Raw genomic sequence first — 22,896 nt, 5'->3', positions numbered from 1 at the left:
CCCATCATAGGAACTATGGCTCTCCACTATGGTGGATGATAATGTGATCTTTAGATTGATTAGAGAGCTCTTAACCACTTCTCACATCTACTCCTTACTACAGCTCTCCATTCCCCAGCCCATCCCTCCATTCCATTACCTTGTCCCTTCACAATGGTCCTGCTTCATTATCATAGCCAGATCCTATCAAACACACACACGCACGCACGCACGCACGCACGCACGCACGCACGCACGCACGCACGCACGCACGCACGCACGCACGCACGCACGCACGCACACACACACACACACACACACACACACACACACACACACACACACACACACACACACACACACACACACACACACACACACACACACACACACACACACACACACACACACACGCACGCGCACGCACACGCACACGCACACGCACACGCACACACACACACACACACACACACCCTGGGAATCACCCAGAGGTAACCGTCCAGAAAAATAGTGGTGATCATTACTCATCCATCATTTATCATAATGTATGAAGATAACAGCAAATGGACCATCATAAAACTCCCTTTATCTAGCCATTTTGGTGACCACATGAATGAAGATGATCGTAATGCCGTAATACATGAATACAGTAGAGTTAAATGACTTACTGAGGCGGGGAGTCTGGATACATCACATTGACTTGTGACAGAGTCTCCACGTAGGAGTCAAAGTCAAACGCTGGAGGGAACTCCTCGATACACGTCGACCTCAGCTCCCCAATGGAGCCACCATACGAAAAGCCATCCGGAGCTGTGGAGAGGCAGGGCAGTCTAATACAACACTAACGAACACAATAGCTTTTTTCTCAGTGAACTACAGCACACAGTCAGGATTGTAAATATTCTCTGTGTTCAGTTCAACTGAATTATATATCTCATGGTTTAGGGATCCAACTTTGAACGGAATAAGCAGATTTACAGTAAATATTTATTTTAGCAGTCTATCTCTCTCATCTGCACTGTTTTTACACTGGAGCAGTCAGAATCTTTTATGAAACATAAAGGCTAAGAGCATGTGGCTCCTTAAAGATAGAGGGGCTGTGATTGAAGCCAGTGTGATATAATCTGGGTATATCAGCCTTTGGCCAGGCAGAGGGAGATTGGGGCCGCGTCCTCATACAAAGGATGCTCTTTGAGCTTTTTGTGCTTCTCTGTGTGGACTGACAATGGGACCCAGTCCACTGGGCCAAGTGGCCTTCCACAGACACGGCTTTGGCTGTGTGTGTGTGTGTGTGTGTGTGTGATTCAGTTTGGCGCAATATTTTGTTTTTTTCCCATTCCGTTATCAACCCCACAGGCAGAGTGTGGTCCCTTTATATGAGGTTTCAGGAGAAGAGCACTGGTTGGTGTAAATGCCAGCTCTGGAGAATGCCAAATGTGGCATATTAATGCCATGTGGGTGAAATGTGTTCATAGAAGACTGAACTGGATATCTTCTATTGATTCAGCTCTGGGAAAAGTAGCATGGAAAATGCATGGCCATACATTTTGTCCCAGTGATTTGTAAATAAGACCAATGAAACCGCTTGTAACTGAAAACCGATAAACTAAAGCTTATAAATGAACTGACCTCTAACACAACCACTGGCCTCATTGATGGACAGCTCTCTGTAACTCACCATAGCTGGCCCGAAGGTGGGGGTTGCGCAGACGGCTGTCTTTGCGCAGACTGCCCACAATGATGGTAACGCAGGAAAGGAAGAGCACCAGGCCGATGACGATGCCAGCCACCACCAGCGGTGACACCAGCAGGCTGGCCTCGCTGCCCCCATCACGGCAGTCTGGGTACTCATGGGCACTGCTCTGGTTCGAGCTCACTGCACAGTTCACACACCACAGGTGGGGCACAGCCACAGAAGAGAGAAAGCAGAGAACAATGGAATAAAAGGGGGACAGTGTGGAGAGGAGGGGGGGGGGGGGTGATGGAGAGAGGAGAGTGGCGAGAGGATGAGAGAAGGTGGAGAGAGAAAAAACAAACACAGGTTCATTATTTTGTTGGTTGTAAAGCAGAAATTCAAATCCTTTGTGGCAATGTCAATGTGAGACGTTGCCTCCATGACCCTATGGAGAGAAACATGTAAGCTGATATTTCTCATCATACACATACCTCTCTGTGGACCGCAGGTCAGGAACACTCCCAAGATTTTCATTCCTCAGCGGAGGAATGGATTCCCAAGTCTGCAGTGTTTAATATTTAATCCTCAACCCGTTAGAATTTTTAAATACCCGGGGTGGAACTATTTCATGTCAGCTCAGGAGGCAGAAAACCCAACTTCAGCCATAAGTGGCTCTTCTCAAATCCCCTTCACCCTTTTCATCAGAACCAGAGAGAAACCAAAATAAGAGCAAACAACATAAATACAAATGTACTCAAATAACACCACATAGATAATGACACAGACAGATTCAATATCCAAGTGCAGGCTGAGATAATACGAGCTGCCGTGTTAACTTTGCCACGTCTGGCCTCTGAAAATCTTTTTGGGTGCCCATCAACAGGAGACAAGAAATCTAATCAATTTATTTATGAGGAGGCCGTTGTCTAAATGCTAATCAAATTAGTCTCTGTTCATCTCTTCCTTGCTGAGGAATTCCTGCCATAATTGAGGTTATAAAATATTTGTGTTGATCATAATCAATGTTAATCTTTTAATCAACATTGAGCATTGTGTGTTGATTTGAAGACCTAGCAGAGTAGTCTACTGCTTCGTGCTATTTATGTGTTGGCATAGCTGCCTGCATCCCTGCAGTACCCACCCAGCAAACTGGGAACATTCCCACAACATTATATTCCCATTAAGTTCTAGTTAGGATTTTATCTAACATTAGGATGATAACATCTCAAAAACATTCAAATACTGTTTTTATTTTTTTTATATCCTTCAAATGTTCTCCTAACATTCACTAAAATGTTGTGCACAAAATCTGTAACAGCCGCCACAGAACATTACCCTAAGGTTCTTATTAGGTTTCCAGGTAATGTAATAACAACATTTGTTCTGGGAACGTTCTTGCAACATCAGGTGACTGTTTTATACAAACATTGTATAATCATCAGCACAACTGGACAGTTTTTGTGTTACTAGAACTTTTGGAGCAACCTATTGAATGTTCGGGACATCCTGATTGGCTAGTGGCCACATTGACATCACTGCAATGATGGCATCAAAACAAGGGACTACTTGCTGCTCCTCTCCTGTTGCTTTGGGAGTGAACTAGCTATGCAAATATAATGATTCCACAGGCTGTGCCTTACACTACAGAACCATAAATGAACAGATTTATTGAATTGATTAATACATTGATTGATTGAGGGAAATTCCAGCCTAGGGTTTCTCCTCCTAATTGAGAGGAGAGGTGAAGTTATCCTACCGTTCAAAAGTTTGGGGTCACCTAGAAATGTCCTTGTTTTCGAAAGAAAAGCAATTTTTCTGTCCATTAAAATAACATCAAATTGATCAGAAATACAGTGTAGACATTGTTAATGTTGTAAATGGCTATTGTAGCTGGAAACAGCAGATTTTTTTATGGAATATCTACATAGGCGTACAGAGGCCCATTATCAGCAACCATCAGTCCTGTGTTCCAATGGCACGTTGTGTTTGCTAATCCAAGTTTATCATTTTAAAAGGCAAATTGATCATTAGAAAACCCTTTTGCAATTATGTTAGCACAGCTGAAAACTGTTGTGCTGATTAAAGAAGCAATAAAACTGGCCTTCTTGAGACTAGTTGAGTATCTGGAGCATCAGCAATTGTGGGTTCGATTACAGGCTCAAAATGGCCAGAAACAAATAACTTTCTTCTGAAACTCGTCAGTCAATTCTTGTTCTGAGAAATGAAGGCTATTCCATACAAGAAATTACCAAGAAACGGAAGATCTCGTACAATGCTGTGTACTACTCCCTTCACAGAACAGCGCAAACGGGCTCTAACCAGAATAGAAAGAGGAGTGGGAGGCCCCGGTGCACAACTGAGCAAGAGGACAAATACTTTAGTGTCTAGTTTGAGAAACAGACGCCTCACAGGTCCTCAACTGGCAGCTTCATTAAATAGTACCCGCAAAACACCAGTCTCAACATCAACAGTGAAGAGGCGACTCCGGGATGCTGACCTTCTAGGCAGAGTTGCAAAGAAAAAGTCCAGTGTCTTTGTTCTTTTGCCCATCTTAATCTTTTATTTTTATTGGCCAGTCTGTGATATGGCTTTTTCTTTGCAACTTTTATCAACTTGGATTAGCAAACACAACGTGCTATTGGAACACAGGACTGATGGTTGCTGATAATGGACCTCTGCACGCCAATTTAGATATTCCATAAATGTCCAGCTACAATAGCCATTCACAACATTAACAATGTCTACACTGTATTTGTGATCAATTTTATGTTATTTTAATGGACAAAAAAATGCTTTTCTTTCGAAAACAAGGACATTTCTAAGTGACCCCAAACTTTTCAACGGTAGTGTACATATACAGTATCTGTGGTGTGTCAAAATAAAGTCCAGAGTCTTCCATTAATACCGATCTGTAACACCTCTGAGGTCAGTGTTAATCCAGAGAAAGGTCTGAAGGCAATAAAGGGCGATATCCCAGTGTAGGTTAATGGGATTATTCTACAGGGCAACTCATTATGGTTATATATGATTCACAGGACTGCTTACACAATGCTTTCTCAGGACTTTCCCCTGAGCTGATGCTTTATAAAGATTGATTTCATCTAAAATAAGGTGGCAGGGAAAATAAATGAGCAGAGATTAGAGACATCAAAATCAATCACTAGATCAGTGATGCATTGAAATAGCATACTCTTGAATAATAACTGTATTATTTGATATGATATCTGATTGAGAGAGAGAGAGGGTGAGAGAGAAAAAGAGCGATATATATATATATATATATATATATATATATATATATATATATATATACAGCCTGATATTTCTAAAGGCATCAAGTCAAAGCCTCAATCAGAAAAAAAAGACAACTCTTGTTGTGTATCAAGCATCTGAGCATGGTTAGCATCATTCTTAATTTAGCATGATTCTTCACTGCCCAAAACAGAGATGCTAATTAGTCTTTGCTCTGTCATTAAGAGGCCTTTTAGACACATCATTAGAGCAAACTTCCGCTGTTGCGCTTCATGAATCTCACATACTGGAGAGGGCCAAGACTGTGCCAAATAGATTATATTTTGTTGTTTAAGTAATTCACCTGCTAAACTCCTAGTTGACACCATGTACCTACCAATTGGTAGTAGTTATTAGTAGTCCTCATACAGTATGTGCTGAATTCAGCAGCATGGGTTCAGTAAGTGATGCATTTTGTAGTGGCTGTAGAGTAAGGACATCTCTGAGAGCACCAGCAGCAGCAGAGCGCCACATGGCCATGTCTCCAGGGCCCAGTGCTGTAGCCAATGCACCATGGATGCCTTGGGTCATCCAGCTGGCTGTGCTTCACATTGGGAGACACGTCTGGGACGTCATATTGCCCATGTGCATGAAACAGGATGTGCTGTGGAGGCTTCGCCAGAGAATGTCCTATGTGAAGCTGTGTGTGTGAGAGAGAGAGAGAGAGAGAGAGAGAGAGAGAGAGAGAGAGAGAGAGAGAGAGAGAGAGAGAGAGAGAGAGAGAGAGAGAGAGAGAGAGAGAGAGAGAGAGAGAGAGAGAGAGAGAGAGAGAGAGAGAGAGAGAGAGAGAGAGAGAGAGAGAGAGAGAGAGAGAGAGAGAGAGAGAGAGAGAGAGAGAGAGAGAGAGAGAGAGAGAGAGAGAGAGAGAGAGAGAGAGAGAGAGAGAGAGAGAGAGAGAGAGAGAGAGAGAGAGAGAGAGAAAGAAAGAAAGAAAGTGAGCAAATGTGTACGTACGTGCGCGTGTCTGCTGTTGAGCTGAGTGAATGGCATATTGTCAGGGCCTGGGTCTATCGAGCACTTTGAATGTGTTTGATTGCTGCTCCTCCATGCATAAGTAAGTGGTGCTGACCTTCTCCAAACCTGCCCTTGGGCCTGTGAAACAGGACCTCACAGAGCACACAGCCAGCCCACTCGATGCAGAGGGTCACACCAGGCCAGAACACCAGGACCATGTACTGTATATAATCAATGTACCCTCTCTCCCTCACTCTCTTAATCTCTTTCTCTAACATATTTTTATGATAGTACATATCCTCCCCTTTTCTCGATCACTACCGTTTCATCTTTATTTCTTCAACTGTTGAACACACCATTCCCTTTCCATCCTCTTTCTCTTCCACCCTCCCTTTCTCCCACAGGACTCATTCCAGTTTTCTACCACAGATTGCAATAATTATAGCCCATATGTAGTCCAAACGTCCTTTCTCCATGCTCAGATAATACTGCTAACAGTGGTAGTCTGTTCCCTTTGTGTCTTTGTGTTTATATGACAGTTTATCATAAGATTAGAAAGCATTTCTCACTGTCTTTATGTTCACTCCCATAAGACTCCAGTCCTTTCCTGCCACCCCTGCCCTGTCTTTCCGTTGAACATTAAACAGAACCATCGATAAAGCTCCCTGTGATTTAAATTCACAATATCATTCCGTTCCTCCTCAAGTGCTTTATAATCCAGACAAAGCCAAGTAGTACACTCACACACTATATATTTCTCATAGGACTTTGGTGTTCTCAAACAGTGGAACTGTCTCCTGTATGGTGGTATCAACCTCAATATGATAACTCCGGGAATATGAATGGTTGTGCGTGAGTGCGATTGTGTGAGAGAGAGGAACAGACAGAGAGAAAGAGAGAGAGAGACAGAAAGAGAGTGAGAAAGAGAGAGTGTGTGTGTGTGAGAAGAGGGGGAGAGGGAGAGGCACAGGGAGCGAGAGAGAGCGGGAGAGGTGATTGTTATAAATTGTGTCTGTGTGATGTTTGTGCGCCCTGTGGGGTTAGCAGGCCTGGCCCCAGCTGCAGAGAGAGTGGGAGAAGAAAACCGAGCGAGGGCATCTTTCCTGGCACATTATTCTGGTTAGACAGAGGAACTCAGAGGCTTTACTCTCAGGAGATGCTAGGATAAAGAAGTGGTTGAACAGCATCGCTGCTAGGAGCATAGTATAAAACAGTGGGATACGAACCGAACAATATTCAATGACACATAACCAGCATCTCTATCTCTCTCAGAGGAGAGATCAGATAACACAAACAAACATTTCTCTAAAATCTTATGAAGTTGACAGATTTAAGATATAATAACCACAGCTTCAGTGTAAATTCACTGTGTTTTTTAAATGTTTTAACACAGAAGACGAACCATAGCTAATTAACACATCTTCAGCACCAACCCAAGCAGGTGCTGATAATGTTTAACACATGCACGTCGCTATAAGGAAGTGTTTTGCTTATTTTTTGACAATTCTTTACAAGCCAATTCACACTTTACTGGGTAGCCTTTTTAACATATTTATCACATTTCACATTGGTATGTACAACCTTGTGAGAAGAAGTCTACTGCAGTTCCTCGTGTTCAATATGTTGACACTGAGCTGATTCAATGGGACATGACAAACATACAGTACTGTAATAAAAGCGGACGTTATTCATTACACACAGCAAGTTCCTGTATGACCTCAATACAAGACAATCACTCTAATTCCTATGTTGTCCTGACACGTACGGTACATACCAAGGCCACATCCAGTGTATCAATTGGCTGCATGCTTGTCTACCCATGTGAAACCTTGCTGGATCTAATGTGACTATTATGATACTGATAGATGATGACAGGGTGTGCTTTAAATAGTCTATAGACTCTATACAAGCTAGAGTGACCACAACATTGAGACAGCAGCCTGATCCTGAAAGGATGTCTGGATGTGTATTGGTAACTGTCCTGAAGATGACTGCTCTATGAATATGTATAAGGGACATCCATCACTGAGTACATTGTGCAGGTGACATTGGTGATGGTCAATGGGCCAGTAGGGAATGCAGTGTGAGGAGAAGATGAAGGCTGTTGTATTACATGGGTATTACCCAGTATGAGAGGTACAATACATGGTTATGTGGAGAGAGAGTAAAACACGTTGATATGGCCCTATAGAATGAGGGGTGATAAGGACTCCTCTCCCTGCATTCAATGATAACAGTCCTCCCTGACATTGTGGGCATTCTCTCAAGGTGACGAGGAAAACAAATGTCACCTCGCATGTCTCTAGAAGATTAACCTATTGTATGCCAGAGAAGAGCAGAGATATTTTTCAGCCGCCTGATTTCTGCTCTGACCTCAAGGATATCTATTTTAATTTATTTCAATTCTGAAATATTACAACATTACAAAGAAGAAAATATCTAGCTCTACGTCCAGGTCTAACAATATGTATTGGTATTACGAATGAAAAGGACTATGAGAGTATTCTTCATTTACTTGGATTCAATATTAGATTTCCTTATTATAAATCAGCAATCCCCATAGACTTCAATAACAACAAAATCCCAACTTCATCTCCAAAGACGAAGGTATCCCCTGAGCAGGAAATAAACAACTCTGGGACTGGAAGACAGGCTGATATCCCAGGCCAGAACACTGACTACCACTAGATGGCAGTTCCATGTCTTACGTCATGCAAGCCTTCCTACCTCCTACAAGCAACACAGGATCCCCAATGGGACTCCCATTTTATTTTTTTATTTTATTTTATTTCACCTTTATTTAACCAGGTAAACCAGTTGAGAACAAGTTCTCATTTACAACTGCGACCTGGCCAAGATAAAGCAAAGCAGTGCGATAAAAAACAACAACACAGAGTTACATATGGGGTAAAACAAAACAAAGTCAAAAATACAACAGAAATACATATATATACAGTGTGTGCAAATTTAGCAAGTTATGGAGGTAAGGCAATAAAATAGGCTATAGTGCAAAATAATTACAATTTAGTATTAACACTGGAATGATGTGCAAGAGATGATGTGCAAATAGAGATACTGATGGGTCACTTACATTAATAGGTGACACAACTCTTTGCTTATTTGTGTCCATGTGGCACGGGTAGGATTGCAACGATAGCGGTAATTTACCAAAGCTACCGGAATCTTCAGTAATTTTGGTAATTAACAGAAAATCTATGATAATCTATCGTAATTTTGGTAATTTATACTTGAATAGCTTTAGAAAGACGTATTCATATTTAGTATAATTTTTGTCCATGAGTTTCTAGTAGATAGACCATATAGTTCAAGAGAAAATAGCTTTACTAAAAAGCATCTAATCAACAATGGCATTATTTTCAATTAATTCTGCAACTATTTGACAACAAACTGACATAGTAAAATAAGAAAAAGTGTGTAAAAAATAAAACAAAGGATATTTCATGCTGAAACCCTCATATTAAACACCAATGGTATTCACTAAGTAGATGGTTTATATTTATGATAATGTTTTACAGCTTTGTCATTCAATTTTTATTTGAAAATCATCTTATTTAATTATTTCATAAATGTTACATGTGATAAGGCCACACAGAGGGCCAGAGATCATTACAGACACCTGTACAAATCTGAAGTATCCAAAAGGCCCACTGATGTCTTGCGATAGATTACATAAAATCCTTGAAAGATACCACAATTCTGGTAGTTTACTGGTAAACTTAGAAAGTTTCTAGTAATATACGTTTCCTTTCTAACCCTAGGCACGGGGATAACAGAAGAGACAGGCAGGGACACATCCACAATTTCCCTCTTCTATTAACAAGAAAACATGTCAGATGTCCACAGCGCTTACCAAAAGACAGCAACATATGAGAAGAATGAGAGGAGAAAAAAAGAGAGGTGCAAATAAAGAAGAGTGAGAGAAGAGGAGAGGACTGTGGAGGGGACGAGTGAAATTATTGCCCTGTCTCTCCCGGGTGACAGCTTTTCTCCTCTCATCACAAATATGTTCCTTCAATGCCATGAGGGAGTGAGAGGAAGTCTTATGAAAACAGACACGGGGAGGAAATGGCCCTGTATGACGAGTCTGTGAGATGGACAGCACTGCGTGGAAAAGCACCACAGTCTTTTATAAATGCTTTCCCCGCAATCCATTCTTCTAATGTAAGGTAGAGCCTGCTTCATTGAGCAGAAATCGATCATAGCCACACTACAAAGCACACACACTGCAGTGGCTTGTGCTTCAAAAAGCCAACATGTAGTCTACTTACAAAACAACCAATAGTAAAGGCAGTGCCACTGGTACACCTTGAAGTGTTGCTAAGTGGCACCAGGGATAATTGGAAACACAATACAGGTGTACTGGTAACATTCCATGCCCTTTTTGAAAAGTACAAACCAAAGACATAGCAGTTCACTCATGGCGCATTTCCATACAAGATTTACCCCAATGTTTTACCCAAAAGGCACAGACATTTCTGTTTCCATCTACGCGGGCTGGCACCCGTGTCTCACTGGGCAATGGCTCCGGTGGACCTGCTATCACTTGGGGCCAAAGCCAGGCCACTGGTACTTTTCAGCTGGCATTCACTTAACAATGGCTAACTGTGAACTTTAAAACCTTCTCACAAAGCAACTGTTTTGATTACGCAGATGTTGTTGATTCTGCCCTTCACAAGTCCTACTGTCAGCCCTAGCTATGGAAACACAATTTCCCTAGTCTAACATAATAGGGCTGGTATTGCCAGGGACCTCACGATATGATATTATCACGATACTTAAGTGCCGATACGATATGTATTGCGATTTGATACTGTGATTTTATTGCGATTCGATGTTCCAAACATATGGCTCACCATATGTCTGCTGCAGAGACAAGAGAGAGTCATGAGAAAACACGTTTTGATCAGTCATGGAACTAAAAGCGCAGAAAACAAATTGGCTCCCAATTTCATGTAACTGTATCGATATTTTCCCATCATGGATGCTTCTCCCCACAAAATGTTTTTCTTCAGGATGTGGTTCTGTTGATGACAAAGGAAGGGCTGTACGTGTAGTACTGTCTCTGTCTCTCTGGTCTCTCTGTGAGTTAGCAGCAGCAGATCAGTTTAGTCGACAGGCGCTAAGAGCGGCTTCCGGTTGTATCGAGCAAACGTCAGGTCTGATTCTGGGCCCTTGGCTGAGGTATTCATTAAGCAGTCATGTCAAATCACCAGTGGAGTGAGGGAGGATGTCCGGATCCCAGGCCTGACACGAAGCCTCTCGCTCCTCTACCGCTCCCCTACTGCCAGACCAGGCAGCCAGGAGGTGGGTGTGATACTCACACAGGGGCTGATGGGTAATTTATGAGCAGGCCACTGCAGGCTTTGACACATGAAAGCAGGAATTCAGGAGCCTGTTAGAACTGAGGCTCACACTGGAGATGTTTGCTGACACCTGAGCTGACACAGCAGTTTGGGGTGTGTCTGATGTGATCACTATTTTCAACCAGGTGGAATCACACACATGTTCCCAAACTCCTGGACACATAACACCATCCATACTGTGCAAATGCTTATTACCAGATATTGTATCTACAGTGGAAAGCACACTCACAGTTCAGTTCACAAAAGCACACACTAACTCTCATATTCACATACAGATGTTGGATCTTAATTTGACCAGTTTCGTCGCAGGAGTAAAATAATCTTGCAGCAGGAGGATTTGATTATTCTCAAAAAAGTAAAACATTCTAACAGGAAATGTATTTTCATAGGCTCCAATAGGCTATAGTTTAGGTGCAGCCTACAGCTGCATTTCGGATACACTTCTATGTCGTAGACCAATATCTATCTTGTGTTATTATTAAGCTACACTGAACAAAAATATAAATGCAACATGTAAAGTGTTGGTCCCATGTTTCATGAGCTGAAATAAAAGATACCAGAAATGTGAGCATTTCTCCTTTGCCAAGATAATCCATCCACCTGACAGGTGTAGCATATCAAGAAGCTGATTAAACAGCATGATCATTACACAGGTGCACCTTGTGCTGGGGACAATAAAAGGACACTCTGAAATGTGCAGTTTTGTCACACAACATAATGCCACAGATGTCTGAAGTTTTGAGGGAGTATGCAATTGGCATGCTGACTGCAGGAATGTCCACCAGAGCTGTTGACAGAGAATCGAATGTTAATTTCTCTACATTGACATCAGCAAACCGCTCGCCCACATGACGCCATACACGTGGTCTGCGGTTGTGAGGACGGTTGGACGGACTGTAAAATTCTCTAAAACAAAGATAAAATTGTTTTAGAGAATTGGAGGCCAACGTTGTTTTAGAGAACTTGACAGTCCGTCCAACCGGCCTCACAACCGCAGACCACGTGTATGGCGTCATGTGGGCGAGCGGTTTGCTGATGTCAACATTGTGAACAGAGTGCCCTATGGTGGCGGTGGGGTTATTGTATGGGCAGGCATAAGCTACGGACAACGAACACAATTACATTTTATCGATGACACAGAGATACCGTCACGAGATCCTGAGGCCCATTGTCGTACCATTCATCCGGGGCCATCACCTCATGTTTCAGCACGATAATGCACGGCCCCATGTCACAAGGATCTGTACACAATTCCTCGAAGCTGAAAATGTCCCAGTTCTTCCATTGCCTGCATACTCACCAGACATGTCACCCATTGAGCATGTTTGGGATGCTCTGGATCGATGTGTACGACAGCATGTTCCAGATCCCGCCAATATCCAGCAACTTTGCACAGCTATTGAAGAGGAGTGGGACAACATTCTGGTCACACCAGATACTGATTGGTTTTCTGATCCACGCCCCTACCTTTTTTTAAGGTATCTGTGACCAACAGATGCATATCTGTATTCCCAGTCATGAGAAATCCATCGATTAGGGCCTCATGAATTTATTTAAATTTACTGATTTCCTTATATGAGCTGTAACTCAGTAAAATCTTTGAAATTGTTGCATGTTGCGTTTATATTTGTGTTAATTATGGCTGAATTTCAGATACATTTTTGTACATTTGAATGTCACAGTAGTGGGACCTACAGTAGTAGTATATTGATTCTGTCTGGTGCTTTAGCGTTTGAGCGAGTGAGAAAGAAAGAGAACTGCTGGTTTTCTGTGAATTTATTCATCACGAGGCTCATTTGAATTTCCTGAGGTGCAGGAAAATACTCAGCCACAACAGAGTGATCAAATTAAGATACTACAGTGGGGAAAACAAGTATTTAGTCAGCCACCAATTGTGCAAGTTCTCCCACTTAAAAAGATGAGAGAGGCCTGTAATTTTCATCATAGGTACACGTCAACTATGACAGACAAAATGAGGGAAAAAAAATCCAGAAAATCACATTGTAGGATTTTTTATGAATTTATTTGCAAATTATGGTGGAAAATAAGTATTTGGTCACCTACAAACAAGCAAGATTTCTGGCTCTCACAGACCTGTAACTTCTTCTTTAATTGGCTCCTCTGTCCTCCACCCGTTACCTGTATTAATGGCACCTGTTTGAACTTGTTATCAGTATAAAAGACACCTGTCCACAACCTCAAACAGTCACACTCCAAACTCCACTATGGCCAAGACCAAAGAGCTGTCAAAGGACACCAGAAACAAAATTGTAGACCTGCACCAGGCTGGGAAGACTGAATCTGCAATAGGTAAGCAGCTTGGTTTGAAGAAATCAACTGTGGGAGCAATTATTAGGAAATGGAAGACATACAAGACCACTGATAATCTCCCTCGATCTGGGGCTCCATGCAAGATCTCACCCCGTGGGGTCAAAATGATCACAAGAACGGTGAGCAAAAATCCCAGAACCACACGGGGGGACCTAGTGAATGACCTGCAGAGAGCTGGGACCAAAGTAACAAAGCCTACCATCAGTAACACACTACGCCGCCAGGGACTCAAATCCTGCAGTGCGAGATGTGTCCCCCTGCTTAAGCCAGTACATGTCCAGGCCCGTCTGAAGTTTGCTAGAGTGCATTTGGATGATCCAGAAGAGGATTGGGAGAATGTCATATGGTCAGATGAAACCAAAATATAACTTTTGGTAAAAACTCAACTCGTCGTGTTTGGAGGACAAAGAATGCTGAGTTGCATCCAAAGAACACCATACCTACTGTGAAGCATGGGGATGGAAACATCATGCTTTGGGGCTGTTTTTCTGCAAAGGGACCAGGACGACTGATCCGTGTAAAGGAAAGAATGAATGGGGCCATGTATCGTGAGATTTTGAGTGAAAACCTCCTTCCATCAGCAAGGGTATTGAAGATGAAACGTGGCTGGGTCTTTCAGCATGACAATGATCCCAAACACACCGCCCGGGCAACGAAGGAGTGGCTTCGTAAGAAGAATTTCAAGGTCCTGGAGTGGCCTAGCCAGTCTCCAGATCTCAACCCCATAGAAAATCTTTGGAGGGAGTTGAAAGTCCGTGTTGCCCAGCGACAGCCCCAAAACATCACTGCTCTAGAGGAGATCTTTATGGAGGAATGGGCCAAAATACCAGCAACAGTGTGTGAAAACCTTGTGAAGACTTACAGAAAACGTTTGACCTGTGTCATTGCCAACAAAGGGTATATAACAAAGTATTGAGAAACTTTTATTATTGACCAAACACTTATTTTCCACCATAATTTGCAAATAAATTCATTAAAAATCCTACAATGTGATTTTCTGGATTCTTTTTTCTCATTTTGTCTGTCATAGTTCACGTGTACCTATGATGAAAATTACAGGCCTCTCTCATCTTTTTAAGTGGGAGAACTTGCACAATTGGTGGCTGACTAAATACTTTTTTCCCCCACTGTATATCTGTACTCCACCTGTTTATACATACATTTAGTATAGTAAGAACATACCATACATACTAGCCAAGCCATGCCAGGACCATACACACTTCTGTGTGTGATAATTATCTTATAATTTCACCTGTTTTCTGCATGTTACTAGTGGTTGGTAAGCAGTCATTCTCACACCCTGTGGTAGACATACTCTGTTGGCTGGCTGGTTGATGGATGGGTTATAATGGATCTGATAGTCACAGTGATGTTCCCTCCTTTCACATTCAGTGTTAAAAGGAGCCTCCAGGGCTGAGATGTCACCGTTGCTCCCTGACTGTGACTTGGGATGGGACTGCTGTTACTGGGCAGTCTGTCAGCCATGCAGCCATCTCCACAGCAACCCTCCCAAATCAATTTAGCATGAGACTGATTCAGCGGCTCAAGGTCATCCTGCAGCACATCCATCAGAATCAGGCTGGAGTCTGGACGACACGACAGCTGCTGACCAGGCCAGGGCACACTGTGACTGCACAGAGCAACAGCTCCAGGGGGCCAAATACTAAGAACACACACTCCCACACACTCTCTCTCTCTCTTTCTCCCTCTCCCTCTCCCTATCCCCCTCCTTCACACTCTCTTTCTAATCTCTCTCCCTCTCTCTCTCTCCCTTTCTCCCCCTCTCTCTCATCTCTCTTTCTCATCTCTCTCTCTCTCTTTCTCATATCTCTGTCGCTCACACACAAACTAACCCAAATAGGACCCACAGACAAATTAACACAAAAACAGAGCTATGAAGAATGAGGAACAAACACACGTGTACCCAGCTCTCTTATCGTCAGCCCCTTGATTCAATCTGACAAAGACAGCAAACCACAGTGTGCTTTATGTTTTACACAATACATGGTGTGACCCATTTCCTGCCTACTGCAGGGGTCTTGGCTGTTTTTCTGGCTGTAAGACAAAGCATCAGAGATCTGATTCTGAAACCCAGAGGCTGGTGTAAAATGAGAGCAAGCAGTCCACAGAACAGCAGAAACCCAATAGACATCAGTCTTATCCACAACGGCCCTGTCACTATGATATCCCAACCACAGGCGGCTGGTGGCACCTTAATTGGGTAGGATGGGCTCATAGTAATGGCTGGAACGGAATAAATTGAATGGTATTGAACACATCAAACACATGGTTTCCATGTGTTTGATACCATTCCATTCGCTCCATTCCAGCCATTATTATGAGCCGTCCTCCCCTCAGCAGCCTCCTATGATCCCAACTGATATGCATGAAAGCGATAGATAGCAGACACATTAACTATTCCGTTTATTCTATTGAAACAGTTCATTGAGATCACAGGTGATACAAAACAGTAACATCTGTATAGAACAACAAATGAACTGTATCTGTCTCAGAGATGCGACCTAATACTGTATCTGGGCACAATGCCCTTTATCAGACAGTATTATTGTAACAGCCTCCTTCACAGCGTAACACCACCACAATATTATACATGAAGGGAAGTTGGATATGATTGGATGTGGGTCACAGAGACATGGAGGGGGAACGAATATCTGGGTCAAACTGGATCATAGAAGTTTAAGTCTCTGTGCATTCTGGCTCACCTATTAATAAACCACAGAAGGGATGGCACAGATTATCAATATTATACCAGTGTTCTTCCACACCCAACCCTACTCATTTACCAGGAGGTTTGTTGTTGTTGTTGTGTGCATGCATGGATGCGTATGTGTGTGATGTCGTGGCATCACCATATTTCACTATTCTAGATCCATTAACCCAATCCCATCATTCAACATCACTGCAATAGAATTAGAGTCAGAGGAATTAGGTCTTTGCATATTTCACATTAGATACATAATGAATCCTAAAATAGATATTTTCGCTCATCTGCCTGGCAGCGGTTTGAAATTACTCAAAATCCCTACCCCATTTCTGCTGGACTGGACACTTTTCAGAAGAGTGGTGTTTGAAAAGGGGGAAATCTCCCTTAACAGACAATAATACATATAGCCATCACAGACACATTTTGAGCACTGAGCCATGGAAACAGTGGAGCCCTGTAGATCTGCCAATGATTCACCAATCCAGACTATTACGGTGTGGAAAATAAAGCGTCTGACCATTCCCTTGAGGCTGCCATGGTGAAAACAAATGTGGTTAGTTTGTCTCCCGTTGAGGTGGAGGTGTGACAGTGCTCATATCCCGGAAGTCCAGACACCATCAGTCTAAAGAGGCTTAATGGGGTTAGGTATGAATGAGTCATTTCCTGTACTAATCTAGGCCCAAACCTGGCTGGGACTGTCTGTCCCTCTTGCCACAGTAACAGCACAGGAGAGGCAGCATGACACAACAGCTACAGGAAATGATTTTAACTCAAAGTAGGGGAAGAGCTAGGTCATGTCATAAATTGGAAGACTTCAATTCAGCACAATTGTAATCATTATAAGTGGGTTATCTAACAGTGGCAGGTATCGGCTCACCAAAACACTGCCACCAGGGAAGAACTTGCAGAATGAAAGTTGATGCCTTTTGATTCTATTAATTCAATAGAAGATTACGAGATCAAATCATTGACTGGCTGTGCCTCCCTCCAGCATGCCTGGCTTTACAAGAACAAGGAGATATTGAAGAAGAAGGAAATGCACTGTCCTCTTGAGTTTGGTTAGCCTCTGACTTTATTTCCATTCATATTGTGGATTATTCAGCCTCTGTGGATTTAGGCAAAGGAAGCTGCTTCACTCAAAGCTGTTGTGGAAACTGTCAGGAAGATATGACATGGTGAAAAGTGCATAAGTCTGTCAAAACTGACGTCCGCTACGCCATAATTGGCTGAGACTTTGAGGTGTCTGAGAGCACAGGCATTCTGTCCTTATCCAGGCTCTGCCAGAGGCTCCAGCCGGTGGGAAACTTCATACGGAGATCCTTCTGAGGGGGATCCGTGGAAAGCCGAATTAGACAACCGAACCCCGAAAGGGAGTGAGTGAATAATTGAGCTGCACTCATTCTGGATCAAACCAGTTTGGATTGCATGTGGCGGCCAGCCAGCTACACTTCTACAGAGTTCCTCAGGGGACCAGGTTTACTGTGATGCCATGCTAGAGACAGAGGGGGCGGAGCGGGGGACAGGTTTTGGTTATCATGATTATCCATGTGATTCAAGTGAGCTCTGAAGAACAGTTGATTACTCCAGGTACACAAAGCCTCTTTGAAAGGCTTTCACAGAGTGAATGACCTCCAATGCTAGTGCTCAAGGTCATACGACATTCAACATTGCATTAGCCCATTAGATACAACATGGCTTCTTGAACAGGACTACAGCATCTTTTAAATTCACTGTTATTAAAGTATGTGTGTATAGTCAGCTTTTTCCCAAATTCGACAACCACAGTCCTAAAACACTGTCAAGGACAGTAAGCAGCCCATGACTTCACTGCACTTTATCCCGCTAAGATAATTAGAGACTTTGGGAGGAGGGGCGGCCATTTAAAGAGAGCTCTCCCCATGTCATTTAACCCAGATCAGAGGAGTACCAGGGATAAACCTGCATGTATGGGCCATGGCTGCTGCACCTCCCAAACAAACAGACAGCCAGGGGATGAGGCCCGGCCCTGCATTATCCAGACCTCTGAGGTTTAGTGGGTCAGGAGGGCCAATAGCATGGCCCATTTCAGGGGGATTTGGCTACTTTGATCCCACTCTCACTGTCACGGCTGGCACACTGAGCCCACGGGATGAGACCGAACTGCAGCCTCTTAATCTGGTTAAGGCGGCTCTAATAACCCCTGCTTCTAGTGTATGTAATAACTCCTGCTCCCTCCTACTGTATCTGCCCTGACTTCTCAACTGACGGGGAGATGGATGTCCATTCCCAACATACTGTACACTACAGGCCTGCATCTGAAACCCTGGGGTGACACAATACAAGGGTAATGTATAACCTGGGCCCTAGGGTACAGCTGGGTATAGGGAGAAGCAGGCTTGCCATAGGACACTACTGACCTTTGCGTATTGTATCCACAGCTGTGAATTGGGTATGGCATGTGTAAGCACATTTCCCACTTTGAGAAATCCCATTGCTTTTGCAATGTGTGGAGGAACGGATGCTTGGGGTGTTAGACCAGAACACAATAACCCTTCCTCATGTTTCTTCTGCCGACAGTGTTCTGGAGCCATTTTCCAGGCATCGTATTCACAGACACATTCATTCTCATCATGTCTGCCGCTTCGACTGATACTGTATTTCCTACATATTGGATTGGAGTTGTAAAACTAAGTTAATGGATCCATTTGCTGTAAATGGTGAACAGAGGGATCAATAGACTAAGGCGTAGAGAAAGTGATAGAATTAAAGGAATATGTCTAAAGCAATGAATGGGAATAAAGGCACTCATAAAGGACCTATTCTCTCCATCCTCCTCCTGTCTCACTCACTCCACCCCACAGCAGTTTGCCATGGCAATTAATAGATGCTATTAAGAAAGCTTGGCCACTAATTGCAAAGAAAATAGCTTTTCTTCCAAAAGGCACAGGGAGAATTCACCTGACATCTGCCACCACTTTCTGGCCACCTGCAATGCCTTTAATTATTTAATTTTTTCTACTGTGACAAGGGAACTGAAGCAGAACCATCTTGGTATTTTATCCCCAGCCTCCATATTCTACAATCTCACCACATCTCCTAATATGCATATAGATGGTCATACTTGGACCAAGTGAAAAAGCAACTAAAATTTGCAAATGCGGCAATTTCTGATCTTTTCATAATTCATTAAATATGGGGTTCTTTCTGATGGATAAGCAAAGGATCATGGGTACCATTTTACTTGTAGATCATGTGCACTGAACTGGAACAGACCGTTTCAATATTTTACTGACACAGGTGCTTATTTCTGAGGACATGATTTGCTAGGAGTAAACAATCATACTCATTAAGATGCAAAGGGTGCAATAGGATTGGCTCTTTGATGAAAAGATAAAAAGGAAATGCACTGAGTATACCAAACATTAGGAACCCCCCCCCATTCTTGATACCATGGGAAACTGTTGAGCATGAAAAACCCAGCAGCGTTGCAGTTCTTGTCACAAACCGGTGCGCCTGGCACCTACTACCATACCCCGTTCAAAGGCACTTACATTTTTTGTCTTGCCCATTCACCCTCTGAATGGCACACAATCACAATCCATGTCTCAATTATCTCAATACTTAAAATACTCCTTCTTTAACTTGTCTCGTCTCCTTCATGAAGTGGATTTAACAAGTGACATCAATAAGGGATCATAGCTTTCACCTGGATTCACCTGGTCAGTCTTTGTCATGGAAAGAGCAGGTGTTCTTAATGTTTTGTATACTCAGTGTACATTATTGAATACATTCTGATGTTCAGATAATTGAAAGTGTTTACAGAGAGAACAATGAAAGTGGCCATAGATCTCCCTATAAAATATGAAGACACCGAAATAAGGTTTGGAAAGACGACGTGCCTCAACTTTTGTCTGTGAAGAGGCTTCATAATAGGTGTTGCTAAAATGTATATTTACATAGCATTACATACTGTGGGCAAACACATTGTAATTACAATGTAGGTATGATATGATTGGTGTGATTGCATATTGAAGTTTGGGTGATGTACGTTGACATTTACATGCATTCGATTTCCAAAGAAACTCAAACTGATTGTGTTAAAACCTTCCCTCACCATAGAATCATAATCCCAGTTTGCACATCTCTGAAATTGTGCAAGCTGCAAACAGGTATTCACACACAAACAAATGACTAGAGAACACAGATGACTAGAGAACAGACTAGAGAACACAGAGAACAAGTGTGGATCTGGCGTTTTCCTGGCGGAGAGGAGCGGCGGTTGTTGTGGATGTTGAGGAACAGTACATTACAGTGGTGATAGATGTGGTCTGGTGAGTGCAGCCACAGCGTAGAGCCTGTCTGTTCCTGTCTGTCCCTACTCTGACAGACACCCAGCAGGAGCAGGGCCACAGCAGGACCACTCCAGGGGATCCAGAGCCACCGTCACAGTCCCTAGGTCTGCGTTGGCAACGGTGAGGAGAAGGTCAAATCAGGAGAGGGGCATGGTGACAAAGTGGCAACATTAGTCAGCCACTTGTTGCTCTTTACATTATTTAGTTACCTACTCAGCAGATGCCCTGATCCACCGGGAGATGGATGGATTTACATATCATTCGCTTCTACAGCTGGATATTTAGACAAACAATTTGGACTAAGTGTCCTTCTCAAGGATAGAGCGCCGACGTCCCATCTGTAGCCTTTGTCCTTCAGCGAGCTATCCTTCACCGAAGCCCCGTTCTCAATCAGAATGATGAAATAAAATACCAACTTAATACAGTATCGCTGCCACACTAGTATGGGGGGAAGATATTTATTGGAAGTTAATTACTATGACAAAGAATAAACAGACCAAAGTGAAGAGGATAGTGCTAAATCCATGAAATCCACTCCACTATTTGATTTGACATGGGAGCACAGAGCCAGTGCCTCCATTTGAGAGCTGAAGCAGATACCTGCACTGTGACTAATGCAAGGTTAACAGGAGATTCAGGATGCAGGCGGTTATCTATTCACTGCTAACAATGAAAATAGTATGCTTGGGCATACAGTATGAAGCAGGTAATATCTGAATAAATAAATTATACAATTAATTCACATATATTTTATCAAGATGAGAGGATTCATCCATTGAATGTATTTAAATGTAAATGTATATCAAATTCTAATATTAACACATGTGCATTATATAATAGGTCCTCAAAAGGAAAGGCATTAAGAAATAAAGATCGCTTAGATAATATCTGCTATCATGACATTCAGATTACAAACATATTTTTAAGATTGTGGCAAATGTATTTCTCGAAGACCTTCTCAGTGATCTGTTTGTGGAATGAGAAGTTTTACACCTATCACTGAGGTAATGAGATAGTAGCAACACACTTGGCCAGCTACATGTTGTGGGGTGATCCCCAACAACATATCAAAGAAAGTCCTCAGCTACAGTGTCAACATAGAGGACTGTACTGGGCATAGGGGCATGTCCATAGAGGAACCTAAAAAGATCCTGCCTTTCCATTCTCTTTATCTATTTATTTTCTCTATTCATTTTTTACAGCTTGGCCGAGAGCGGGGAGTCCGTCCACCGAAAGTCATTCCGTAGCCTAGGGCACTGGTGACATTTCAGGTGTGAGGGGGATGAGCTGTGAATGATAGATTAGAGGGAGAGCTGGGATTGGTGAGTATTACTTTGAGAGGAGCTATGATTGTCAGAGCAGCCAGCGAGGCTGTATAGGTTCAGCCACTTCCATCACTGGGAAAACTCCCATTACAGCTTAGTTTATTAGCACCAACACAGTCTAAACACAGTGTGTGCAGTCTAAACATGATAAATACTTTGAAGAAAATTTAAACATTTCCTCTCATCTTGATATTACTTTATTCAGATTTCAATGGATATGTATGTAGAATACGGATGCCATAAAATCCCACAAGGGCCAGCTTTAACAGGTACAATTTCCTCCCTGATCCCAGCCCACCCAAATAGTCAGTCAGGAGATAGATATTGTGGCTGGTTGAGAAGCCCTCTGTGGCTCGTTAGAGCTCTTCTGGAGAGGGCCAGGGACCACATGACGTACCGAGGTTCCACTGACTGACTGCCGACGTTTGTGGGCACAATTTTCTCTCTCTGCAAACAGTTTAGTGAAAGGTCAGGCTGCATTAGTGGCGGGTGTAAACACACCGTGGCCGAGGGGACAAGCTGTTCACTGGAAAGGTACTTATAAAGGACCGAGGCTACCTAGCAGGCAATAGATCATATTTCAGAGATGGAGGTGTTATATAAAAGGCAAGATGGCAGCTTTTTAACACAATAAGGCAACACGTGGTCACTACTGACGTACAAACCATGTGTCTGGCAATGAAAAAAAAGACCCTGATTAAAAATCAACCAGGCAGGGAGGTATACCCGCGTTTGTAATATTTATTTATTTATCTGTTTATTTTTTAGCAGTAACCGGCATTTTGAGTCATTTTGACACCATGGGATGTGTATTCCCATAACGCTGTACGTACAGTGATAAAATGAAGTCCAACACTACTAACACTAACGGCTACCACTTTAGAAAGTCACTATAGATTTA

The 22,896-nt window shown here is 42.8% G+C and overlaps 1 protein-coding gene across 1 annotated transcript in view; it reads right to left on the bottom strand.

The window, feature by feature from the left end:
* LOC311111339 (protein BEAN1-like) overlaps nt 1–22,896 on the bottom strand; it is a gene marked incomplete at both ends in the record, with an annotated part of 47,295 nt that overhangs the window by 11,112 nt on the left and 13,287 nt on the right. The window contains 2 exons of the mRNA XM_084154059.1: nt 648–789; nt 1,658–1,855. Of these exons, the coding sequence (XP_084010185.1) occupies nt 648–789; nt 1,658–1,855 (340 nt within the window). The remainder of the gene's footprint in view (nt 1–647; nt 790–1,657; nt 1,856–22,896) is intronic.

Source organism: Coregonus lavaretus (assembly GCF_964263955.1).
Source record: "Coregonus lavaretus genome assembly, chromosome: 37".
In the NCBI taxonomy this organism is placed as follows: Eukaryota; Metazoa; Chordata; class Actinopteri; order Salmoniformes; family Salmonidae; genus Coregonus; species Coregonus lavaretus.
Note: the sequence above shows the minus strand (reverse complement) of the source record. Positions and strands in the feature narration are given on the sequence as shown.